Source organism: Mastigoproctus giganteus, chromosome 9 (assembly GCF_048544385.1).
Source record: "Mastigoproctus giganteus isolate SK-2022 chromosome 9, ASM4854438v1, whole genome shotgun sequence".
NCBI classification, from domain to species: Eukaryota; Metazoa; Arthropoda; class Arachnida; order Uropygi; family Thelyphonidae; genus Mastigoproctus; species Mastigoproctus giganteus.
The window spans coordinates 75983489-76010765 of record NC_143583.1 but is presented as its reverse complement, the minus strand read 5'-3'; the positions used below and the strand labels follow the sequence as shown (position 1 = coordinate 76010765).

The following is a 27277-nucleotide window of genomic DNA, read 5'->3' as shown; positions in this document are numbered from 1 at the left end:
GTATCTAGAATATATGCACAAGCAAACCAACAGGATTACTTCTGCAATTAGGCTGCAGATAGTGAACTGTTGGTCACTGCTTGAGCAGCGCCTGGTTGAATTAAACACAGAGAACCAAGTGTTAAAATCAAAATTAGAGGTTACAACTGAGGAGAAGAACAACTATAAAACAATGAACAAATAGCTACTAAGCAACCTAATATAAACAAGGAAAGCAACATTGTTATTCTGAAAGCAAAAAGTGACTCTACCCATAAAACCAGTGAGGCAGTTAAGGACACAGTGGTAACAAAGCTGAGGCCTCATCTGAGAGAAATAAAGATAAACAACATGCGGAAAATCAGGAATAATGGAGTCCTGCTGGAGGTAGCAAGCAAAGAAAATCTAAGAAAAATAGAAAACCATCCTGAAATTGAAAAACTGGGCTTGCTCCCTGAAAAACCAAAAGGGAAAAACCCTAATATTATAATCTTTGATGTACCTGTGTCAGTAATAGAAAAAGAAATTCATGATGGATATCTACTTCAAAAACTTTAACATTGAAATGACAATAGATGAATTTGCTGCTGAATTCCTGCTGAAAAGAGCAACAAAAAACAAAAGGAATGGACAACTCAACATAATTGCAGAAATTACACCAAAAATTTGGAAGGTATTGCAGGGACAACAGAGAATCTATGCTGGCTGGACCAGTCATAGATGTAGAGAACATTTCCCTATCCAAAGTTGCTTTAACTGCCATAAATATGGTCACATTGCCAAAGACTGCACTCAGAAAGAACCTGTCTGTGGTCACTGTGCAGTCACTGGCCACGATTACAAAAATAAGTCTCAGCAGCCAAAATGTGCTACCTGCAAGGCAGCACGGCTGACTGACTATACACATAGTATCAGGGATGATAAATGCCCCAGTTATAAAAAAAATGGCAAAACTTATACAATCTAGGACCAACTATGGGCCAGATTGAAAACATAAATGTGACTAGGGCTCTAAATCTTGTCCAATTGAATGCTCAAAGAGCAAGAGCCGTTGTAGATCAGATCAAACTCAAATTGGAAGAAAATAATATAGATATCTTGGTACTCCAGGAGCCCTACGCACATATGGGTAGAGTTCAGGGATACCCAAGAGACTATAAAATAATAGAATACTCCTCAGGTGTCCCTTCCACAGCAATAGTAGTTAAAAATACTGACCTTACAGTCACAAAGGTGGGTCACCTCTGCTCCCCAGTGGGAGTGTGTGCTCATATTACCAGTGCTGTAGGACAGTTTTACATTATTTCACTAGATTCCAGACCACGTGAAGATATAAATCCAACTATTGAATACCTACAAGTAGTCACAAACTTGCTACCTACTGCAAATATCATAGTGTGTGCTGATGTCAACTGCCGGCCAGCCTTATGGCATAGCCGTACAGAAGACAGAACAGGCACACACAACGGCCAGATACTTTCAGACTATATAGCCACCTCACCCTTTCAAGTGCTAAACCAACCAAATAACCTCCCAACTTTTAGCAGTACCATGTGGGAGAGTGACATTGATATCACTCTTGCCACCAATTCAATAGCTTATAAAATCACAGACTGGTGTGTCCAGCCAGCCTGGACCACATCAGATCACAGAGCCATTTCCTTCAAACTAAACAGGCAATTACAAACAACCCAACACTCTCTGTTGGATATCAAAAGGTATAACCTTAAAAAGGCAAACTGGCAGATTTTTGCAGAACATACAGCAGCTGAGCTGCAAAAACAGGAAAATGAGTGGTCTAGATCAGGCAACTGTAGCCCGGACGAGCAAGCACTGACTATGACAAACATTTTAACAAAAACAGCAACCCTGTCTATCCCACGGAAAAAACCGAGGAAGCAGACAGTTCCCTGGTGGTGCCCCGAACTGACTATACTCAGAAGTAGGGTGCCAGCCCGAACTGACTATACTCAGTGGAGGATGCCAGGCACGGAGACATTTTCAAAGAGCCAGAACATCTTGGTCACAAAATGAGGTGGATGCACTGAGAGATTCTTATAAAACTCTCAGGAATCAGTATACAGCCCTCATAAGAGATAAGAAAAAGGAATGCTGGAAGCACTTGGTGGGAACTACTGGAAACAATAACCCTTGGGGAGTTGTCTACAGAATAGTGACCAACAAGCTGCCAAGAGGAGATGTCTTAGAAACTACTGTCAAACCAGGTGGAACCCCAACCCTGTGTTGGGTGGATTCTGTAAATAACATCCTAGACAGTATCATTCAGACTGTGAAACTGGAAATCATTCCCCCACCCAGCTCGACATTATAAAAGAAAACACTGAATATGACAATGCCAATATTGAACCTCTGTTCACTATACAAGACTTAGAAATAGCACTATCTAAAACCAAAAACAATAAATGCCCAGGTCTTGACCTCTTAGAGGTTGAGATTATCAAAAAATTAGTGGAAATAGCACCAGATAAATTAATAGCACTATTTAATAACTGTATGACAGAAGGTATATTCCCAAAAATATGGAAACAAGCTGTGTTAAGGTTAATCCTGAAAAACCCTGAAAAACTCCCTACTGATCCCAAATCATATAGACCAATAGCCCTACTCCCTGTACTAGGGAAAATATACGAAAGATTAATATACAGCAGATTAGCTCAATATTACACAGAAGCAGGCTTGCATTCCAACAATCAGTATGGTTTTAAGCAGGGCAATTCTACGGAGGATGCCATGCACCACCTACTGACAACAGTTAAAAACACAGAGGAGAAATATATGCTGACAATCTCCATTGACTTTGCTGGGGCATTTGACTCACTCTGGTGGCCTTGTGTCCTTAGGAGACTTCGCCAGGCAAATGCCCCACAAAACCTCTATAAGGTAATAAACAGCTACCTTACAGACAGAAGTGTCTCAGTACGCACAAGGTTCCAGGAATTGACACACCCTGTGAATAAAGGCTGCCCGCAGGGATCAATCCTTGGCCCTTTCTTTTGGAACATTGTTCTGGATGAATTTCTGGCCTTGGATCTGGGCCCCGTGGAAAGCCTGGCCTTTGCAGATGACATGATTTTCCTTGTAAAAGGCAACTCACGAGTGGTTGTAGAGCAAAGATCAAATGCCGCTCTCTTGCAGCTGCAGGAGTGGGCACAAATGCACATGCTCAAAATATCGCCTGAAAAAACCAAACAAATACTTCTAAAAGGTAATTTGGACATGAGAAGACGTCCACAAATCAAAATTAACACAATCACTATAAAAATGGTAACAGAACTAAAATATCTTGGAGTGGTCTTTGATTCAAAATTAACTTTTTACCCCCATTTGATCTACTTGGCGAAGAAAGTGCAAAATTATGCAGGTATGATTGCCAGGATCAGTCGAGACTCAAAAGAAAGACCTTGCCAATCATATACCGTGCAATGTTCCTGCCTGTTATCACCTATGGAGCCGGTGCGTGGTTCATCCGCTCGGCCATAGTAAGAAATAGGAATAAATTAGAATCGATACAAAGGACAATACTACTCACTATTACCAGAGCATGTCGCACAGTAAGCACACCTGCACTACAGTTGCTGGCCGGAACTCTCCCACTTTACCTGGAAGTAGCCAAAAGAGGCTTATATTATAGATTTAAAAAGGGCATACCCACAGAATTTCTGGGGATAGCCCTTGATACAACCAATACCTTCAATGATGAAAGAAAAAGAATAGTCACAAAGCTCCACGAGCTATGGCAAACAAAGTGGGAGCAGGAAACCAGAGGTCTGGTCACCAAACGGTTTCTGCCACTGGTGTCAATGGTTAGCCCAAAGCCACCTAAGTGGTATGCCTCTGGACCTTTTACAACATTTATATTGACAGGGCACGGCTCCCTAAAGGCGAAACTAACCTTCTTAGGACTGACCGATGACCCAAACTGCACCTGTGGCGAAAGTGAAGACTTGGCACACATTCTCTATGAATGTATAATATATGACATCCCCAGAACAGAGCTAATAGCACAGATTGGTCCCCTTCCCAGGGGAGAAGAACATCTCTTCATCATAGAAGAGCAAAATTATAAAGCTTTTACATCTTTCACACAGAAAGTTTTCGAAATGCGCAGAGCAATTTCAGCCCCCCAGCAATTAAACAATAATCAATAGTAAAATTGCCCAAGTTTCCCACCACGCCCAGATGATGACTTAAAAACTGTTAGGATAGCAGTATTCTGCACCCTGACAGAAACCTGACATAACAAAACTCCCCATGACTACCATACCATGTGTAGGAACCTGGGGCCCCAAACCAATGTAGGGGAGGGGGATGGGAATGCATGCAGAGAAAGTGAATGGGAGTGAGCAGAAGAGCAAATGTAATTGGCCAAAAGAATACAAAGTTAAAAATAACTTACATTACTTTATACATACTGTACCAACAAACATTTACAAACCACATAAACACTATCACTGCATTCTCCCCTGGCCTGCAAAAAAAAAAAAAAAAAAAAAAAACCTTGCAGCTAGGCCTGCATCACGACTGAAGAATAACAGTAAGTTGCGGTGCCCAGAGAGTGCAGTGCAGAAAGAAAGTCGAATAAATGAGATGAGAGCTAGAAGAATGAATAAAAGTGCAAGCGTGAGAGAAAAGAACACAAACCACAAATGCTAAGTTAAGTACACACTAACCCTGGTTTTAATTAGTATTTAAATTTACGCTACCCATCATTGCATCCCCTCCTGGTGTGTGAGAAAAAGATGAATGAGTTGAGTGAAATAAAAAAAAAAAATTTTTAAAAATAATAAATAAAAAAAAAAAAAAAAAATATATATATATATATATATATATATATAAAATAAAAATTATAAAATAAGCAAAAAGGATAAAAAAATAAATAAATAAAAAAAAAATAATTATAAAATAAGAAAAAAGTATAAAAAAAAAAAAAAAAAAAAGAATGCAAGTAGAGTGAGAATGAAGTAAATGTGTGTGTCTCCCCCACCCCCTGCACCTGGTAGGTTCCCCACTGCCAGCTAACATATCCCACCCCCAGAGCGGAATGGGCAGCTGGACCTTCATACCGGATTCGACACTCCTTGGACAAGACACCGACGAAGATATTCTGCGGCTTTGCTGCCAACACGCCATTGGCGATACGAACTGGGTACTCTAACCTGGTTCCCTTTAAAACCCCATCCCCAGGCAGGGAATGGAGGAGACGGATCTCTGTCTCCTCTCCTCCCTGCCTACCCCCCATATTTCGCCTGGTGGGGCTCGTCTCCACTGACCTCTTTGGGGATGCCTACTCTATCCGTCCCTATTCTTCTATCTGTTTCCTCCCCAGCCTTCAATCTCCCCCCCTCTCTCTCACTAAATCGACCGAGTACACCCCTTTTTTTTTTTTTTTTTTGATTTGGTAGTTGTTGGCGCATCGGCTTCTGTGGCCATATTGCACCTCCCAAGGTTTTTGCAGTACTTTGATCCAAGCCCGAGGCGGGAATCGAACCCGCGACCTTTGGGTTGCCGGGCAGGTACTTTACCCACTCGGCTAGTACACCCCTTAACAATGTCGCCAAATTATAACCAACGTCTAAATTCTACCGGTTTTGTGCAAATCTCTAAGATATCTAACACTATCAGCTTTTATCTAGCGTTACATGTCTAAATTTAATAACATCAAAATTTTGCCCGACCTATTTGGCCTTTAACACATCTCTTTAGTGTTCAACCCTAACCAGCGATTTCCTAACAGCAATCCCATTAGGCATTAATGTCAAATGCATAAACTTTTTATTTTATTTTATTAATTTTTTTTAAATAGGCCCTAGCCACTGAAATCCCAGGAAACTAGGTGGCAGGACCTGCCAGAGCAAATTGTTGTGATACTGGATACACCCGGCTAGCCTCCACGTGGCAGGGTATGGGCAACGTCGGGCCCCACTAGGGGCCTGGCGGCCAATAAGCGGGATAAACAATAGGCACAACATATCACACTGCACAGACACGACCCACACACTTTCAAGTCTCTGGCTTGACAGTGTACTGTCCTCGATACAGCGAAACACACGCGGAGATGGGAGAAATTCCAGGTGCCGTCTGCATTAGCATTAGCATTAGTAGAGGCATTTGATGCAAGAAAGCAAGCTTATGCAGCATCAGCCAAAAAAAAAAAAAAAACCCACTACCACTTCACCCCTCTGTTCGTTCAAAATACCTGTCCAGCTGAGCCTTAAACTTATTTAGGCTATCAACCTCCACCACAAGGGATGGCAGTCTGTTCCACCAACCAACCACCCGCTGGCTAAAGGCAAATTTCCGCACGTCTATCCTACATCTGTCTTTCCTCAATTTGAATTTATGCCCTCTCAGGTGATTTGTCTGAGCTAGAGGAAGAATCCCATCAGCATTGAGCATGCTTAAACCATTCAAGGCTTTATACACCTCTATCAGATCACCTCGCTGGTGCCTAGTCTCCAGACACTGTAATTTGCAAAACTTAAGCCTTTCTTCGTAAGAGCACCCCTTTGTTCCATTCACTAATCTTGTTGCCCTTCTCTGTACTCGTTCCAGCAGCTCTACATCCTTCTTGAAATTAGGCCTCCAGACCTGTATACAGTACTCTAGGTGTGGCCTGACCATTGCCTTATACAATGGAATAATCACCTCCTTATCCCTGCTGGAAAAATTTCTGTATATCATTGACAATACTCCATGAGCTACTCTTGCAGCCCGTCTGCACTGCTCAGAGAACTTCATATCTGCCTGCACAATCACCCCCAAGTCCCTTTCATTCTCTACCACTGTCAGTGTAGTACCACAGAGTTGATACGTTGCTCTGGGGTTGCTGTTTCCCATGTGTAGTACTTTACATTTGTCAATGTTAAACTTCATTTGCCACCTCTCAGCCCATCTGCTCAACCTTTCCAGATCCTGTTGCAGCAGCATAGTGTCAGTAGTGTCCTTGACAACCCTGCCAACCTTTGTATCATCTGCAAACTTGGACATTAAGCTTGATATACCATCATCAATATCATTTATAAATACAGAAAACAATAATGGACCCAACACTGAGCCCTGAGGGACTCCACTAATAACATTAGTCCACGATGAGCAGTGTCCATTGATTACCACTCTCTGTCTTCTCCCCCTCAACCACCCCTTTATCCATAGCAGCAATTTGCCTCCAATGTCACACTGCTCCAATTTGTGTAGCAGTCTTCCATGTGCAACAGTATCAAAAGCCTTTCGAAGATCCAAGTATATAATATCAAAGTTATTCCCTGCATCCAGTTCTTTTGTGACTGCATCATAGTATCCAATCAAGTTGGTCAGGCAAGACTTCCCCTTAACAAAACCATGCTGTGTCTGAGCTATAACTGAAGTCTTGTCTAAATGATCCTGCAGCGCTTCTTTAACCAGTGCCTCCATTAATTTTCCTGGAACAGAAGTTAAGCTCACAGGTCTATAATTACTTGTGTCAGCCTTTGATCCTCCTTTGTGAATTGGGGTCACATTTGCACATTTCCAGTCTATGGGTACCTCCCCTGAGTACAAGGAAGCTCTCATAATTATGGCTAAGGGTTTGCTTACTTCCTTTGCTGCCTCCTTTAATATAACTGGATAGATCCCATCCACCCCAGGTGCCTTTCTTGTGTTTATCTTCAACAGTTTCTCCTCCACTTTACTCTGTTGTCTGACACGAACATACCTTATACCTTGTTGTGCAAGGAAGCCATAGGCTTTTGCTGCACTGGAAAAAAAAGCCAACCAGTTTGATAAGTAAACAATTTATATGTTTCCCTTCTCACAGTACATATCCATTTTATCTTACAATTTATTCAAGCTGTCAGCTTCAACTACCTGCAAGGGCAACTTGATCCGGCTATCAATGACTCACTGGCTAAAAGAAAACTTCCTACAATATCAGGTAAACCTCAAGCCAGCCCTGTAATTTTAATTTATAACCCCCAGTTCTGGAATTCTTTAGAACAGAGAATTCTGCCTTCAATTTACTAATCCCTCTCAGAGCCATGTAAACTCAATCAGGTCATCTCTGAGGTGCCTAGTTGCCAAGCTGTGTAGCCCACATAATCGGAGGAATTATGTTACCATTCTTTCGACCCTTTAAAGAAGCTTAGTCTTTTTTCAAATGGTCTCCATACTTGAACATAGTGTTCAAATGTTGTCTTACAATTTTTTTTTTTTTTTATGAAACCCCAAGCACGAGAGGTGTTAGACCCTATCGTACTTAGTACCGTGCATGAGGTGGAGAAGATAGTTGTTAACATAGACTTGAACTTTTGAAGACTGTAATTTTCAGGAAATGCGTATGAGGGAAGGTTCTTCCAGAAAACGGCAGCTGAATGATTAAACGAGGAAGATGAAAAGTTGGTTCTGTGAGTTTGAAGTTGGAGAGTAAATGGATGTTGGCTCGTGGCGACACGTGTTCGGAATGTTTTGAGAGAGAGAGAGAGAGAGAGCGGGAATTATAGAAGCCAATTCAGAAGAACAGTGCCCATGGAAGTATATGTAGAAAAGGCATGCAGCAGAAACAGTACATCCATGAAACAGAGAGTGGAGAAACTCTGTTAGAGAGGAGTCATTAATTAACTTAACTACCCTCTTCTGAATAGAATCTAGAAGCCTGAGAGGGGTTTTGGGGGATCGCCCTAGATGTGGGAGCAATATTCCATGGTAGGGCGGATTTGCGATTTGTACAAAGTGAACAGCTGTTTGGAAGAAAAGTAACACCGAGAGCGAAAGAGAAAACCAAGTTTTTTTAGATTCAGAAGAAGCAATATTTGTAATGTGCTTGTGGTTAGAAATCTGAGTGTCACCAAAGATAAACATAAGAGCAGAAGAATCTTTATTGCGAGATATAAGACAGGACTGAGTTTTAGAAGGATTGAAGTCAACTAAGTTGTCTTTGCCCCACTGGAGATCGGCATTTAAGGAATTAGTAGCGGATATTCGAGAAGTTGCAGCTGATTGAGCAGGGCAAGGTTTTTCAAACTTGAAAGTGGAATGCAATGTGCTATCATAAGGAAAACTATGGATAGGATTTCCGGTCAATGGAAGAAGGTCATTAATATACAAGAGGAAAAGAGTGGATGAAAGAACTGAATCGTGGGGGACACCAGCATTAGTAAAGAAGTTAGATGACAGAGCGCCATCTACCATCGCCCTCAATGAGCGGTCAGAGAGAAAACTGGATAACCAATTGCAAAAAACAGTTGGCAAACCATAAAAATGGAAGCTTGTTTAGAAGACCTTTATGCCAAACACGATCGAAAGCCTTTGGGCCTTTTACACTGGGAATATGACCTTCCTATATTTACAGGATGGCAATCGATAAATGATCGATAGGACACCATGTCCTTTCCTGGGTGCCTGTTTACACTGTTCAGAAAACTTCATATCTGCTGTATTGTATTGTAACTCCCAGTTTCTTTCCTCCTCAGTTGTTTGAAATTTAACCCTAAAATGTATAATTTATTTGTGGGTTGCTGTTCCCCAAATATCAGACCTTGCATTTAACTTTGTGAAAACTTAGCTGCCACATCTCTTAAGACTGTTCAAGTCATCCTGAAAGAGCGCTGCTTGGCACTGATTATTACCAACTCAGTCAATCTTTACATCATCATCAAATTTTGACGTCGGTGTCATTTACGAAAATGCGAAGGAACTCGGTCTTCTAACTTCTCCACGTTAGTATTCACGAAGGTTCAGTTCTTTTTCCTCTTGTGTATTAATTATCTTCTTCCATTGACTGGAAATCCTATCCATACTTTTGCTGACGATAGCACATTGCATCCCACCTTCCAGTTTAAGAAAACTGGCCCAATTCTTTAAAAAAAAACGATCTCTGGGTAATTCTCCCGTGGAGAAAGATAGCTTACTTCATTTCAATCCTTCTAAACTCACTCCTGTTTTATATCGCGCAGAAAGGATTCTTCTGCTCCTATGCTTACCTTCGACTACACTCCAATTTCCAGACAAGAACCTAAATCTCTGTTGGGGACTTCCGTGACTTGTAATCTCTCTTGGCATAAGCATTATAAATATCGCTTCCTGTGCATCTAAATAGCGGTTTTCCCTTTTGCCCTCGGCAATACTTTTCTTCCGAACAGCTGTTCACTCTTTACAAATCGCAAATCCGCTCTACCATGAAATATTGATCCGACATTTCAGGGGGTGCCCCCAACCTCTCTCCTCTCGGGCTTCTAGAATCCATTCAAAAGATGGCAGTTAGGTTAATTAATGACGCAACTCTAACATAGACTCTCCACTCTGTCTCATAGTCGTGTTTCTGCTGCGCGCCTTTTCTATAGATACTTCCATGGGCGCTGTTCTTCTCATTGTGTTCTATAGTTCCCGCACTGCAACCACACAACATCCTTTTGCTGTCCAACTTCACATTTCCAGAACCAACTTTTCTTCTTCCTCATTTATTCATTCAACTGCCGTTTTCTGGAACAACCTTCCTTCGTATTTTCTGAAAATTAATCTACTGAATTTCGAATCTAATGTTAACAAATATCTTCTTTATCTTCTCAACCTACGACCCATGCACTGTTCTAAATACTATAGATTTTAATACCTCTCGTGTTTGGAGTTTTAATTTAAAAAAAAAAAGGCTCACAGCGACTACATTGCAGAACACCCAGAATTCCAGTATTATAGGCTAAAGATATGTCGCTTAATTTGAATTTCCCGGTTGTTAGAAGTCTTGTCTGAACAATTTAATTCGATACTACAATGTGGTCACAAAGGAACTGGATACAAAAAATAATTTTGATATCATATACAGTATTTTGATTTTAGGAAAGCTTTTGATACTGTTGCACATGGAAGACTACTGTACAAGTTGGAGCAGTATGGCAGTAAGGGCAAGTTGCTGCTATGGATAAAGGGAGGATTGAGTAGGAGAAGACAGAGTGGTAATCAATGGATACTGCTCTTTGTGGAATAATTGGTATACCCTAAGAGTCCATCTTGGACCCATTGTTGTTTTCTGTATTTCTCAATGATACTGATGAAGGTACATGAGGCTGAATGTCCAAGTTTGCAGACGATACGAAGGTTGGTAGGATTGTTAATGATAGTAAGGACGGTACGTTACTGCAACAGGATCTGAAAAAGTTGAGTAGATGGGTTGAGAGGTGTCAACTGACGTTTAACTTTGCAGGTTTAACTTAAGGCCACAACTTTGCAAATGCAAAGTGCTGTATATGAGTAGCAGTAATCCCCAGAGTATCATACCAACTGTGCAGTACTACACTCAGGGTAGTGGAGAATGAAATAGACCTCAGGTTAATTGTGCAGTCAGATATGAAGTTTTCTGAGCAGTGCAGACAGGCTACAAGAGTAGCTCATGGGTCTTGGCAATGATATATACGAATTTTGCTAGCAGCGATAAGGAGGTGATTATCCCCTTGTATAAGGCCACAACTTGAATACTGCATACAGGTCTGCAGGCCTCATTTTAGGAAAGTTGTTATTATTATTATTATTAATATCCATATGATGCAAGGAAGCCTGAGGCTTATGCTGCACCAGGAAAAAAAAAAGTTCCCGAGTAACCCTGTGAGAGAGAGAGAGAGAGTCAAAAGTAGAAGGGAATCACCAAGAAAGAGAAGAATGATGATATCCAGCTCAGGACCCTGGGTGTGCCAAGCCCATACTCACCAGATGTGAGTCCCCGGGGTTAGCTGTTAGAACGAGTACAGAGAAGGGCAACATGATTGGTCAGTGGAACAAATGGTTGCTGTTACCAAGAAAGGCAAATTGCATAGCCTGGAGACTAGGCATCTGTGAGGTGATTTTATTGAGGTCTATAAGGCCTTGAATGGTGTGAGCATGCTCAATGCTGATGGTATTCTGCCTCTTGCTCAGATTCTGCACCTGCTGGAGCATAAATTCAAATTGAGGAAAGAGTTGTAGAATAGATATGCGGGAATTTGCCTTTAGCCAGCACGTGGTTGATTACTGGACCAAACTTCCAGTTGTCTTTGTGGAAGTCGACAACTTAAAAAATTCAAGGCTGAACTAGAGACAGAGTGAATGGATGGGTGGAACGGGAAGGTTTTTTTTTTTTTTTTTTTGGCTGATTCTGTAAGCTTGCTTTCGTACATCATCTGCCTTAACTAATGCTTCCCAAACATTAGTCAGTCCCTGATCTTTCTGATCTCTCCTGCAATTGTATAGATTTGGCGACTTTAAAAAATCTATACTTAATCACAACAAATAAAAGGAAAACTATTGTAAAATTTTATTCACAAGGAGGATTTTTGCGAATGCCTTCCTCTACGCCGCAATATAAGGAGGTGATTATCGCCTTGCATACGGCAATGGTCAAGTCACACCTTGAGTACTGTATACAGGTCTGTAGACCCAATTTTAGAAAGGATGTAGAGCTGCTGGAACAAGCACAAAGAAGGCAATAAGATTAGTGAATGGAGCAAAGAGTTTCTCTTAGGGAGAAAGGCTTAAGTTTTGCAAATTGCAGTGTTTGGAGATTAGGTACCTGCGAGGTGATCTGTTTGAGGCGTATAAGGCCTTGAATGGTTTGTGCAAGCCCAGTGCAGATGGGATTCTTCCTTTTGCCCAGATTAATCGCCTGAGGGGACATAAATTCAAATTGAGGAAAGACAATTGTAGAATAGTTGTGCGGAAATTTGCCTTTAGCCTGCGGGTGGTTGATTTTTAGAACAAACTTCCATATGTCGTAGAAGTGGGCAGCTTAAATAAATTCGGGACAGAACTAGACAAAATTTGGAGAGAATGGACGGGCGAAATGGGAAGGGTGGTGTTTTTTTGGCTGATGCAGTATAAGCTTGCTTTCTGGCGTAGCCGAGTGGTCAGGAGCGAGAGTGCATAGCATGCGTTCCTTGAGTGGACCGGGATTCAAGCCTGTGACTACTAAATACGATACATATTTGTATTGACGATTTATTGTAAACTCTACTGACTTTGTTGTCGTGCCGGAGTATAAATGAATTTTTTTTCTTGCATCATATGTCTCTGCTAATATTTCTTACTATCCCCCCGACTTGACTTATGTGTGTTTTTTTTTTTTTTTTTTTTTTTGTTATATATAGGTCCTGTCACTGAATGCTCAGATAATTATATGGCAGGTCCAGAGAATAACGGTCAGCCTTGCTTACCTCCTAGCGATGTGTGCGAGCAACGTGGGGTCCCATTATGGGTTCTGCGGCCAAACGCCAGACCACAGCAACAGAACCCAACATAATACTACTCACATACAACAGGCTTTTGTCTCGCTTTTAGAGTAATGTGTACTTCACAAGGATTTTTATGACGCAGTTGTTGGTAACGACCGGTAGCCCCGCGTCCCCAATCACTATGTATATACCCCAAATGTTCAATCACAAAATCCCACTGATCACCTAGAAAAGCAAACTTTGTATCAGCTATTACTTAAATAGCAAACTTAAGTAATAATTGCAGTTGAACCTTAAATTGCAAACTACATCCTGGTGACACGGAAGTCCAGATTAGCCTTCAGTTACTATCAAGAGTGCTTTTGTCGGCGATGCCCGGTTTTCAAGCCTGATCATACCTCCCTTGAAGTTTACAATCTCTTCTTCTAGTTGTTCATGGGCTAATGTGCATATTTCGGAAATAACATGCTATAAGTTAACAGTTTATAAGTAAGATGTATTTATATGAAAAACATTTCGGGTTATAAGTATTTAAAGAAGATAGTCGTAATCAAATAATGTTCGCTGATTTATTCTTGTTCCCGACATCATCGCAAGCGAAAGTAGAGCATCATCTGCGATAACTAGTGATGACTGGCATTAGCATATGATGCAAGAAAGCAAGCCTATGCAGCATCAGCCAAAAAAAAAAAAAAAAAACTTGCACTTCACCCCTCTTTTCGTTCGAAATACCTGTCCAGCTGAGCCTAAAATTTATTTAGGCTATCAACTTCCACAACAATGGATTGAAGTCTTTTCCACCAACCAACTACCCGCTGGCTAAAGGCAAATTTCCGCACATATCTATCCTACATCTGTCTTTCCTCAATCTGAATTTATGCCCTCTCAGGTGATTGTTCTGAGCAAGAGGTAGAATCCCATCGGCATTGAGCATGCTCAAACCATTTAAGGCTTTATACACCTCAACCAGATGACCTCGCCGGTGCCAGTCTCCAGACACTGTAATTTGCAAAACTAAACCTTTCTTCGTAAGAGCAACCCCTTGTTCCATTCACTAATCTTGTTGCCCTTCTCTGTACTCGTTCCAGCAGCTCTACATCCTTCTTGAAATTAGGCCTCCAGACCTGTATACACTACTTAAGGTGTGACCTGACCATTGTCTTATACAAGGGAATAATCACCTCCTTATCCCTGCTAGAAAAATTTCTGTATATCATTGACAATACACCATGAGCTACTCTTGCAGCCCGTCTGCACTGTTCAGAGAACTTCATATCTGCCTGCACAATTACCCCCAGGTCCCTGTCATTCTCTACCACTGTCAGTGTAGTACCACAGAGTTGATACGTTGCTCTGGGGTTGCTGTTTCCCATGTGTAGTACTTTACATTTGTCAATGTTAAACTTCATTTGCCACCTCTCAGCCCATCTGTTCAACCTTTCCAGATCCTGTTGCAGCAGCATAGCGTCAGTAGTGTCCTTAACAACCCTGCCAACCTTTGTATCATTTGCAAACATGGACATTTAACTTGATATCCCATCATCAATATCATTCATAAACACCGAAAACAACAACGGACCCAACACTGAACCCTGAGGAACCCCACTAATAACATTAGTCCACGTTGAGCAGTGTCCACTGATTACCACTCTCTGTCTTCTGCAACTCAACCATCCCCTTATCCATAGCAGCAATTTGCCTCCAATGCCACACTGCTCCAATTTGTGCAGCAGTCTTCCATGTGCAACAGTACCAAAAGCCTTTCTAAGATCCAAATATATAATATCAAAGTTATTCCCTGCATCCAGTTCTTTTGTGACTACATCATAGTATCCAATCAAATTGGTCAGGAAAGACCTGCCCTTAACAAAACCATATTGTTCAAGGTTTAGGCCTAAATGGTTGTCAAATGAACTAATGAGACTCGTAACAGAGAAGAAAAATGCATGGAATGCATATAAATTATCAAGCGACTCAGAAGCCTATGATAGCTACAAGTTGATCTGTAACCAAGTTACAAAGGAGGTTAGGCAGGCGAAGGCAGATTACGAGAAATCCTTGGCAAAAGATGCTAAGAAAAACAGCAAGGGTTTATTTACTTATATAAACTCTAAAAGGAAGGGGATGAATCAGATTGGTCCACTTGACATCGATGGTTCGACTGTTGATGATCCTGCTCAGATAGCAAACAAACTGAATGAGTATTTTGCATCTACATTCACACGTGAGGAATTATTAAGGTTTGAAAATGTTAGAAGATTATCAAATTGTAGCAGGATACTTAATGATTTCGTAATAACTGAGAGCAAAGTGGAAGAGAAACTGTTGAAGTTAAACGTAAGAAAAGCAACTGGGGTGAATGGGATCTATCCAGTTATAATAAAGGAGGCGGCAAAGCAACTAAGCAAACCCTTAGCCATAATTATGAGAGCATCCTTGGACTCAGGGGAGGTTCCCACGGACTGGAGATGTGCAAATGTATCCCCAATTCACAAAGGGGGATCGAAGGGTGACATGAGTAATTACAGGCCAGTCAATTTAACTTCTGTTCCGGGTAAAATAATGGAGTCGCTGGTTAAAGATGCATTGCAGGATCATCTAGACAAGACTGCAGCAATAATTCAGACACAGCATGGGTTTGTTAAGCGAAAGTCTTGCCTGACAAATTTGATAGGATATTATGATGTGGTTACAAAGGAACTGGATGCAAAAAATAATTTTGATATCATATATTTGGATTTCAGGAAAGCTTTTGACACTGTTGCGCATGGATGACTATTGTATAAATTGGAGCAGAATGGTATTAAGGGTAAGTTGCTACAATGGATAAAAGGATGGTTAAGTGGGAGAAGACAGAGCGTGGTAATCAATGGGTGCTGCTCTTCTTGGACTAATGTTATTATTGGAGTACCACAGGGTTCGGTGTTGGGTCCACTGTTGTTTTGTATATTTATCAATGATATTGATGAAGGTATATCAGGCTTAGTGTCGAAGTTTGCTGATGATACAAAGGTTGGCAGGGTTGTTAATGACGGTAATGGCAGTGTGCTACTGCAACAGGATCTAGATAATTTGGGCAGATGGGCTAAGAAGTGGCAACTGAAGTTTAACCTTGACAAATGCAAAGTACTGCATATGGGTAGAAGTAACCCCAGAGAAACGTACCAACAGTGTGGTACTACACGTAAGGTGGTAGAAAATGAAAAAGACCTGGGAGTAATTGTGCAGGCAGATATGAAGTTTTCTGAGCAATGCAGACAGGCTGCCAGGGCAGGTCATGGGGTTTTGTCAATGATATATAGGAATTTTGCTAGCAGGGAAAAGGAGGTGATTATCCCTCTATATAAGGCAATGGTCTGGCCACGCCTTGAGTACTGCGTACAGGTCTGGAGGCCTCATTTTAGGAAGGATGTCGAATTTACTTGAGCGTGTACAGAGAAGGGCAACAAGATTGGTGAGGGGAATGAAGGGATCCTCTTATCAAGAGAGGCTTAAGTTCTGCAAATTGCAGTGACTGGAGACTAGGCACCTGCGCGGTGATCTGATTGAGGTGTATAAGGCCTTGAATGGATTGAGCACGCTGAATTCTGTTGGGATCCTTCCACTTGTTCAGATTACGAACCTAAGGGGGCATAAATTCAAGTTAAGAAAAGACAGGTGTAGATTAGATGTGCGGAAATTTGCCTTTAGCCAGCGGGTGGTTAATTGCTGAAAGAAACTTCTATCTGTCGTTGTGGAAATTGATAGGTTGAATAAATTTAAGGAGGAACTGGACAGGCATTTGGAGGGAATGGTGTGATTTTTTTTTTTTTTTTGGCTGATGCTGCATAAGCTCATACATTTGCTTTCTTGCATCACATGGCACTACTACTTCTACTACCACTAATGGTAGCTAACTCTTTGAGTAAATCCCACTTCAGCACACTGTGATCACTACAACCTAGTGATTCCATTATCTGCAGATTCTTAATGCATGAAAAATCACTACTGATAATCAAATCAAGAGTATTACTCCCTCTAGTTGCCTCCCGAACATGCTGATGTAGAAAACAATTATTCAATAAATCCACAAAAGCCTTGCTAATGTGCGAGTGTAGGTGACTTTCATCAACCGGTGAAATACCACCACTTTGCTTATTGGAGGCTTGAAGTGGTGAAACCCATGTTTAGTCTCTAGAGCAAAGTTTCCGGCATCCCTCTTCCCCCATACTTCTCCTTCAACCCCATGCACGGTACTAAGTACTATAGATTTTGGCACCTTTCGTGTTTGGGGTTTTCATAAAAAAAAACAAAAAAAACCCCACAAATTCCAGTCAATATCTGGGAAATTAAAATTTCCCCATTATAAGACTCTCTGATTTACTGGCCCACTCTATTTCCCTGTACAATATATTATTATACTCATCAGAGTCATTAGACCTATAGCACACTCCTACTCTCAATTTTGATTTCCCTATGCTTATGTCACACCAAACTGACTCGACACTGCCCTGTCCATCGATGTCAACTGGCTTCACTTCCTTTGACTTTATGTGTTTCTTAATTAATAGCATAACCCCTCCTCCCCTCCTGTCCTGTCTATCCTTTCTATATACATTGTATTCCCCAAATTCCAGTTCCGCATTACTTATATCTGTGTGACACCACGTCTCTGATATCCCAACAATATCTGCCTTTGATGTTTTGACCAATACCCCAAATTCATCAAATTTATTTACCAAACTCCTAGCATTGGTGTACATGCAAGTATATATGCACCTGTTCCTATTTTTAGCTACCCTAACACAACTCATGTGTTTACTTGTACCGCAATGACTCCCAGCTGGTTCTGAAATACACTGCATCTTGTTTTCCAGGCTGCTGCTCATTCCAATAGAAGCAGTGCAAGAATCACTTTCACCTCTGCCAGTGGCTACTGTTAATCTATTAGTCCTTATATCCCCCCCCAAAGCTAGCAACCTTGTATCCCCCGAAGACTAATAAGTTTCTAAAATGACTTGACAGTCAAGTGTTCGCACTCCCACGAGTGTTGCTGTGAGTTCTGCAGATATGTACCATTTTATCTTTTAAAATCTGAAATTTAAATATCCAATTACTGTTCACCTTAATGAATGCTTCATGATCTCAGCCACAGCTTTTAATGGCTCTATTATATTTCTCCTCATTGCTGCTTTTACTTCTTTACCGTTGTTCACCTCATCGTTTTATCTTCAGAAGTTCTTAAAAGTATTTATCTTTTATTTGTTCCCATTCTATTTGTTAGTGATCCATTATAAGGGTTAATCAAATTAGAACATTTAAATTAAATCATGTATTGAAACTTGGTTTACTATTTTGATTAAAGTAATTTAATCAAATTTAAAGAAAAAAAAATTTATTTACTGTGATTGTATTACAATACATAACAATATTTTAGATCCTCGAGGTTTCAAAGAAAACAAAACTTCGATTTGTTATAAGCTATAAAGTCATAGGATGTAATTTATACAAATAAAAACTTAAATCATAAACGTTTTAATCCATATATTTTTTTTTAAAAATACCCTGTTGATCCAACGTATAGAATTACAGTAGCGTCCAGAATATCCTCCTTCACATTTACAAACAATATCAGCGGGATTGAAAGGTTTGTCGCCATTTTCAATCATTAACTTCCATGCAGAAAGTGTGTTGGACGGCCACGAACATCTCCCTCTGTGATGACAAATGGTTTTACTACAACGATCAGAATTCCACTTTACAGTTTCGATGGCTGGTCCTAAAATATTCACAACGTAATCCTTTAGCAATCGGCACGCTTCTTTAGAAGAAACGCTGCTAGAAGAACCCCAAATCACAACTCCATTCATTCCAAGAGATGCCACTTGGCCTAACATACGATAGAAATCCGTCTGTAAGAAAATGTATAAAAAGGAGATTTAGCCTAGTAACAGTAAAACAATTATTTTAATCGAAATACATTTACAGACAGTGCGCTTTTTTATCCATCTAATTTAACTGTTAACAACTTATCTTGACTAATTAACCTTTTCTCTAATGGAATAATATATTAAGAATTTCATTTCTTAAGGAATATTAACCCTTACATGGAGGGATCCAGAGAACAGATATCGCATGAATCGTTATACTCCAACTAGAGAATGTTCAGGAGTTACTTATACAGTATACTAATAATGATTTTTTTATTTATTTTATTATATTTTTTTAAATCTCGATCGCAGAGTTGAAAGGCATAAACTGGTGAAAGTCAAGAATTAGCGCAATATTTATGCTATCGATTGAGATATCGATCTCATTAAAACTAAAATACAGAAACAGCCCGAAGAGGAGGGAAATTAGTGACCTACAGTACCCGGCCAAGACCTTAATATTACATTTTTAATTAATAATATATAATAAAATTCATTTTGAAAATCTGAAAAGAAATTCTACAAAAACAAGGGAAGGCTCGTCTTGAACTTGTACCTTGGCCCGCGTTGGCTCTCGACTTCTCTTTACAGAAGTAGGCAGTACAGGGAAGTTTCCTCTTGTAGGTACTGATCCAAGCTGGCATTTGAATTTCGAAAGCCATTAGCTTCACCTGTCACTGTTCCAGAGTAGAAGTATTGCATGTCATTATTCAAATTCGCTGTTCAAGCTCTTATTGGAGTCTTGTCGGTGAGTAAATAGGCATCGTGTAGTGAAGACCTGACGATCCAGTAATGAGATGAGAGATATTCACAATAAGTAAGATGCTAGGTGGCGTATAAGTTTCAAAATTACTAGTTTGATCACAGCTGCATAAAAAACCTCAGGCTTTTGCCTTAATCTGCTACAAAATTGTGCAGTCAGATATGAAGTTTTTTGAGCAGTGCAGACAGGCTGCCAGAGTAGCTCATGGGGTATTGTCAGTGATATACAGGAATTTTGCTAATAAGGAAAAGACATGATTGTCCCTTTGTATAAGGCAATGGTCAGGCCATGCTTTGAGTACTGTGTATAGGTCTGCAGGCCTCATTTTGGGAAGGATGCGGAGTTGCTCGAGAGGGGCAACAAGATTGTTGAGGAGAATGAAGGTATCCTCTTACCAAGAAAAGCTTTAGTTCTGAAATTGCAGAGTTTGGAGACTAGGCACCTGCGAGGCGATCTGATTGAGGTATATATGGCCTTGAATGAGTTGAGCATTCTCAATTCTGATGGGATTCTTCCACTTGCTCCGATTATGAACCTGAGATGGCACAGATTAATATTGAGGAAAGACAGTTGTAGAATAGATGTGCAGAAATTTGCCTTGAGTAACCAGTGGGTAGTTGATTGCTGGAACAAACTTTATCTGTCGTGGAAGTTGATAGCTTATATAAATTCAAGGAGGAACTGGACAAACTTTTAGAGGGAATGGATGTGTGAAATTGTTTTTTTTTTTTTTTTTTTTTTTTTTTTGCTGTTGTTACATAAGCTCATACACGCTTGCTTTCTTGCATCAAATGCATCTACTACTGCTACTATCTCCTTTGTTTATCGAGATATTTGCATATCTATAGTCTGTAAAGACTTCCACTGATTCCAAGGATACTTGTATGGTTATGGCCAATGGTTTGCTTTCCTTGTTCATTGCTTTTTTCTATATAATTGGATAGATTTCATTAGCCTTGTGTTCCTTATTTAGTTCTAACAATTTTTCTTCTACATTTTTCCAAGTTATCTACAAATTATTTAGTTTCCAGTTATAAATGGTATACTTCTGGTATTGCCATTATGAAAAATGTCATGTGTGAATGTATATGCAAAATATTTATCCAATTTTTCAGAATGTGAACAGGATCGTCAGTAGCTGTATCATTCATATCTAATGGGCCAATATGGTTTATCCCCTTTGTTCTGTTATCATATGCAAAGTATTCTTTGCATTCTTCTGGAATGGTATTAAAAAGGTTTTGATACCATTCTGGAAGAATGCACAGGTTTTTATGTCCCCTGATAATTAATAATCATCCTATGAATTTTTCTTATATGCTTCTAATTTTTATTAGTTTATCCGTCAACTGTGTACCTCTAAACTTTGAACAATATTCCCTAGTTGAAATAAAAAGATTAATAGCTTCCCTGATTGTTTTCCATTTAGGAATGAAAAGGACCTGGGGGTAATTGTGCAGGCAGATATGAAGTTTTCTGAGCAGTGCAGACGGTCTCAAGAGTAGCTCATGGTGTCTTGTCAATGATATACAGGAATTTTTCTAGCAAGGATAAGGAGGTGATTATCCCCTTGTATAAGGCAGTGGTCAGGCCACACCTTCAGTACTGCATACAGGTCTGGAGGCTTCATTTTAGGAAGGATGTAAAGTTGCTAGAACGAGTACAAAGAAGGGCAACAAGATTGGTAAGGGAAACGAAGGGGTGCTCTTACCAAGAAGGCTTAAGTTCTGCAAATTTGCAAGGAACACCTGCAAGGTGATCACCTGCAGGTGTTCCTTGCAAAGACACAACAAGGTGATCTAATTGAGGTGTATAAGGCCTTGAATGCTTTGAGCAAGATGAATGCTAATGGGATTCTTCCTCTTGCTCAGGTTAAGAACCTGAGGGGGCACAGTTTCAAATTGAGGAAAGACAGTTGTAAAGTCTTGCAAATTGCAGCAGCTGGAGACTAGACTCCTGCAAGGTGATTTGATTGAGGTGTATAATGCCTTGAATGTGTTGAACATGCTGGATTCTGATGTGATTATTCTGCTTGCTCAGATTGCGAACTTGAGGGGGCATAAATTCAAATTGAGGAAAGACAGTTTTAAAATAGATGTGTGGAAATTTCCTTTAGCCAGCGGGTAGTTGATTGATGGAACAAACTTCCATCTTTTGTTGTGGAAGTTGATAGCCTAAATAAATTTAAGGCTGAGCTGGACAGGCATTTGGAACGAATGGAGGTGTGAAATGGGAGGGTTTTTTTTTTTTTTTTTTTTTCGCTGATGCTGCATAAGCTTGCTTTCCTGCATCGTATGCCTCTACTAATGCTAATACTGTTATAGTAACAGCGTAAGGCTTTTATCCTGAAAATGTACAGTATTTGGTTTTGAAGTTTATAAGCCATCTTAAATCTCGCATATTGTTCAATCCATGAACATAACTTCATATGTTCATGGATTGTAATCCCCAAATCGTTTTCTTCCTCCACCATTTATTTCAGCCTTTCCAAGCGTGTAAATCACTTGGGTTGTTATTTCCTAAGCGTTGCCTGACCTTGCATTTTGTAGTATTAGAACCCACAGTTGCAACTTATTTGACCATCTGAGTCCTATGCAAGTCGTTTTGAAAGGGTACTGCTTTATGCTAACATATACTCTTCCAATCTTGTTATTCTCAGTAAATTTCAACATTGTTCGTTAATGTCGTGATTGATGCGAAGTAGCCATTCATTTTATCAGTTGGGTTATCAATAACTACTCCGCACTACTCTGTAAAGATATAACCTCGTTGTTTGTTTCTTGACATTTGCTTATGTAACTTCCATAACAACGGCTTACAAATTATTCAGTAATTTGAAATGTTTCTTCTGTTTTCTCTTTCTCTGCAGGCTGTCTTTTTAGTAGCATCTTATACTGCCGTAATCCCCTGTCCTGACACAACTGCCCTTACTAAATACAGAGACTTCACTCGTTATTGTCCACCTTAGCACCTCATGATTACCCCTAACCCTATGATGCTATTTGGATCACTGGTGATGGTCAAGTCCATAGTGTTCTTGTCTAGTGAGTTTCCCTCCCAGTTGCTCAGTTTATAATTAAATTATTATAATAAAATAATAAATTGCAGAAAATCCTATAGCTTTGAAATAAGCTATGTAAATAATAGCTCTTGTAGTATATTGTTAAAAATTAATTCTAAATTCAATTATTCCAATGCTTTTCTTTAAAAAAAAAAAAAAAAACAAACTTTATTTTCGCTAACATATAGGTTAGTGCAAAAGCATCATTTTAACGTAACCATCTACCAAAGTAGTTAAATTAATTAATGAAATTGGCATCGTTTTGGTTATATCTCATATTGTGAATGCCTTCACAACGAGTTGCCATGGTATTGTATTACCGCGAATAAGTAATACTTCACCAGTGGAGAAGACTGTTACTTTATTCTCAGCGGATACCACCACCCAGACGGCTCCGTTTAAAAGCTTGTTGGCTTCTGCTCGGCGGGTGGGCTTGCAACACCAGGGTACTTGCCCACCCACCGAGCAGAAGCCAACAAGCTTTTAAACGGAGCCGTCTGGGTGGTGGTATCCGCTGAGAATAAAGTAGCAGTCTTCTCCATTGGTGAAGTATTACTTATTCGAGGTAATACAATACAATGGCAACTCGTTGTGAAGGTATTCACAATATGAGATATAACCTAATGGATGCCAATTTAATTAATTAATTTAACTACTTTGGTAGATGACTACGTTAAAATGATGCTTTTGCACTAACCTATATGTTAGTCATTCTACTTCGTAGCACGAGGCCTTTGCCCTTAAGTATTTTATAGACTTCATTTGCGCTTATGGCCAGTCATATTTTTCATACCATAACTACTCTGATTTTGAGTAGTTCCGCCTCTGGTTGCTGTTGCTATTTGGTTTTTAGGAGCATTAGCAACCAAGGCCATATTGCTCCGGGATATGCGGTGGTCATTCCCTGACCTTTCCGCATCCTCCGTATTTGGTGGCTCACGGGCTCGAACCCCGGTGTAATCAAGAAGCATGTGCTACGCACTGCTGCTCCTGCCCACCTGACTACTGAGGCGCCGCCTCTGGTTTGTTTTGTTCAGAACACTATGCTTTCTCTTTGTTTCCTATCGATATTTTTTCTTTTAAGAAACTGTTAAATTTTTCTAAACTTTGACATGGAATTCCCTTGGGGTATTGTTTTTCACATCCGAGATGTCCTTAGAGCATTCTGAAAATTCTCGATTGTCTACAGAAGAGAACAGTGACAGCTCACAACTCTTCATTCTCCATCATACATTGACAAGGGGTCTCTCTTTTGAATTGCCACTTCTTACCAACTAGTCAAGAGACATCAACCATCTAGCATCAGTACAGGATTCTGCTCCGTACTAACTTTTCTTTCTGTTCATTTATTTCCTCTATTTGTGTTCAGTGGACCGACTTTCGTGAGTTTGATCACAGTGCACATTTTCATCCGATTAAGGAATCGGAATTTCCCATATGAAACCGCTAATGGGACTACACTGTTCTAATAGTATAATTTGACGAGGCCAATATCTAGTTCAGAGGTATTTTTCATGGCGGGTGGGAATCCGTTAATTCTTCTGAATGGAATTTAGAATTAACAGGTTAATTTAAAATGCAAAATCAAAATTTAATGACGCTTAAAACTTTAATGTGATGTAGGCTTTGATAACAGCCCATACCTCAACCAGCATGACAAACCGCTTTGCCATACTGCTACAATAAAAAAGGCCGCCGTAGCCTAGTGGTCAGGCGCGCGGGTGCATAAGTGCACGTGCCTTGAGTGACCGGGTTTCAAGCCCGTGACTGCTGAATACGGTGCTGTTTCTTGTATTCTGTCTATCTTGTGAACTCCTCTGACCGTTTGGTCGTCCCGGAGTATAAACAGAAAATTTAAAATTTATTTATTTAAATACCACTTGGTTCGATGATAACATCGCAAATCTTTAAAGACTCGCAATGTTGTTTTCGTTGAACCAAGCCCGAACTGAAAAACAGTGAACTACTTCGGAATGGATGGGAGTGTCAGCTAACGACTATTACCAAACTGTCTAAAAGTGCATACGTAAAAGCACTGATTTTTGATTACTGTCATCATATATTCGATATGTATGCTTATTTATAAGTGGAACGTACTGTGTAAACATTCAGAAACTCTTACCTCGGGTACCATTTTCCCAGGCGACATAAAGTAGTTAATATATGGATATATGGGAATCCTTGGTTGAGCAACTCTCAAAGTCTCTTGTAATCTTCCATTAGCCAGCCATAGCCTTTGATCAAAATCACGATCTGTCGTTACGAAGGTATAAATTGATGGGCAAAGTGCAGTCGATGATTCCCACAACCAGGATAACCTATTGGAATTATAATATAGTAGATTATCTTATTTATCCGTATTGTATCACAAATTGAAAGAGAAACTGAAAAAAACACCAATAACGAGTGGTGGGCAAAAGATAGCTTATAAATTTTTTCCCCTTTTCTTCCTTAGTCTGATGAAGGTTTATCCACCTTTAGTCTCAGGGTTTTTTTTTTTTTTTTCTCCTTTGAGGGCCCAAAATCATTTGAACGTGGAAAGCATCGTGTCAGAAATTTTCTTGAATTAATCATTAATGGCGCTAACTTCTAAACAGAAAGTGAAACTATCTCACCCTTTTTAGAGTTGCATAGTTTTTTAGAGCTTCACTTTTCTGTTTTAGAAATGTCATACTACTAATTTCGACTTTTGAAAAAAAAAAAAAAAAAGTACCTCTGAATAAACTTCTTGCGAAGTTCTACTGCAAAGTCGTGTTTAAGTTAGCGCGGCAAAATCACGTCGCCGTGGATTTAAGGTAAGAGCAAAGAATGGCGATAAAATTTTGGTTTACAGACGGAAAAAGTGCAACGGGTGCTCTACATATGAGGACAACAGGCTAAAATTCTTCACAGAAATACAAAGTAACACCGGAGATCAGGAATACTTTCTCCTCCGCGAAGAAAGTTCCTACAAAGTCCTGACCGGATTTGCTCAAGCAGTCTTCACAACCAGAAGAAATAAACTCGGTGAACTTAGCGACGGACAACGAAATGCCCTTAACTCGACAATCTGACTGGAATAGAAGCCACCATGACGCGACTGGCATGACCTCACAAGGGTTTTAATTGTCTGCACCGTCTTAATGAAGAATTGCTGGCACTCTGTGGACTGCTTTACAGAGAGCGGGATACATGCAAACCCGTAAGGGTAGGATAATGCTGACACCGAAATCGTGCGGGATTGTGGCTGTCTGCCGGCTCCCTGCAGACAGCGGAATTTAGTGCGAACCTACAAGGGTAGGATTCCGCTGGCACCTTCTGGTGAGGGATGCTGGCCCTCCCTAGAACGCGGGATTACAGGGTGCCATTGGCTTCTGGAGATCACAGGGACACTTGTCCCTGTGGCTTTTATCCCTCTTCCCTTTCCCCTGTAACTTTATAATCCCATCCCCAAATCTAAATTTCGCCTAATACAGGGTGGACAATGTTCCCTATCCGCCCACTTTTTTTCATCATTGTGATCTCTGTAAGCTAGTGCCTCCTTTCAACAAAAAAAAAAAAAAAAAAAAAAAATTTTTTTTTTTGGCCTCTGTCAGTAAGCTCAGGTGACCCTGGCAGAGGCCAGCCAGAGTATGACGGGCAGCCTGGCTTACCTCCCAGTAGTGGTGGCGAGCAACGTGGCGTCCCATGGGCCAAGAAGCCAGAGACAACAACGGAACATAACGCTACTCTGACACAAAACAGACATTACACTTTTTGTGCTGGCGCTCCCTGGAACGCGGAATTACAGAGATTCTGTACTTTTTCACAAAGTACCATGGCGCAGATGTCGGAAACCACCGGTGTTGCCTTCCGCAAAACACTATGCCACTATGAAATAGTTGCAACTCGACCTTCGAAAAAGTTTGAAAGATCGTCGCGTGTCCTTCCGAATGATAGCATTCGGAAGGACACGACACCCCAGCTTCACATCAGCAAGGACACCATGTTATTATTATTATTATTGTTAACAGCTACAAAACAGCAATCAAACGTGCCTGAGGGTGCAGCTACAAAGCGTTATTACACAGCTTCAAAGCAGAAGCTTGGAGTATACATTTCCAAAGTAAAGCGAAAACTAAATGTACATAAAGAGCAGGAAATTGAAGTCTACAGATAAAAATAAAACTAAATAAATAAAAATAGGACTGATCCGTCCTATTTCGTGAGCAGGTAGGAGTAAGGTAGGACACTGGTATTTCTTCACACACATTACACAATCAGAGTCGTAGACTGAGTGTGTGTCAATTTTAAGGTTCTGCTAACGGATGAAGTTAGCAATTTCAGTTGCCTCTTCAAGTGTCCAGGGGTGTCAAATATCTCCAGATTTGCTTTGTTAATTGATCTACTACTATCAAAC

The 27277-nt window shown here is 40.3% G+C and overlaps 1 protein-coding gene across 1 annotated transcript in view; it reads right to left on the bottom strand.

Moving 5' to 3' along the window:
• Positions 1–13499: 13499 nt before the first annotated feature.
• Positions 13500–27277, bottom strand: part of LOC150080466 (dietrich's hyaluronidase-like) — a 30212-nt gene continuing 16434 nt past the window's right edge. The window contains exons 4-6 of the mRNA XM_090380700.1: positions 25022–25217; positions 18710–19057; positions 13500–13634 (exon numbers count right to left, since the gene is read on the bottom strand). Coding sequence (XP_090236826.1) covers positions 13500–13634; positions 18710–19057; positions 25022–25217 — 679 coding nt within the window. The remainder of the gene's footprint in view (positions 13635–18709; positions 19058–25021; positions 25218–27277) is intronic.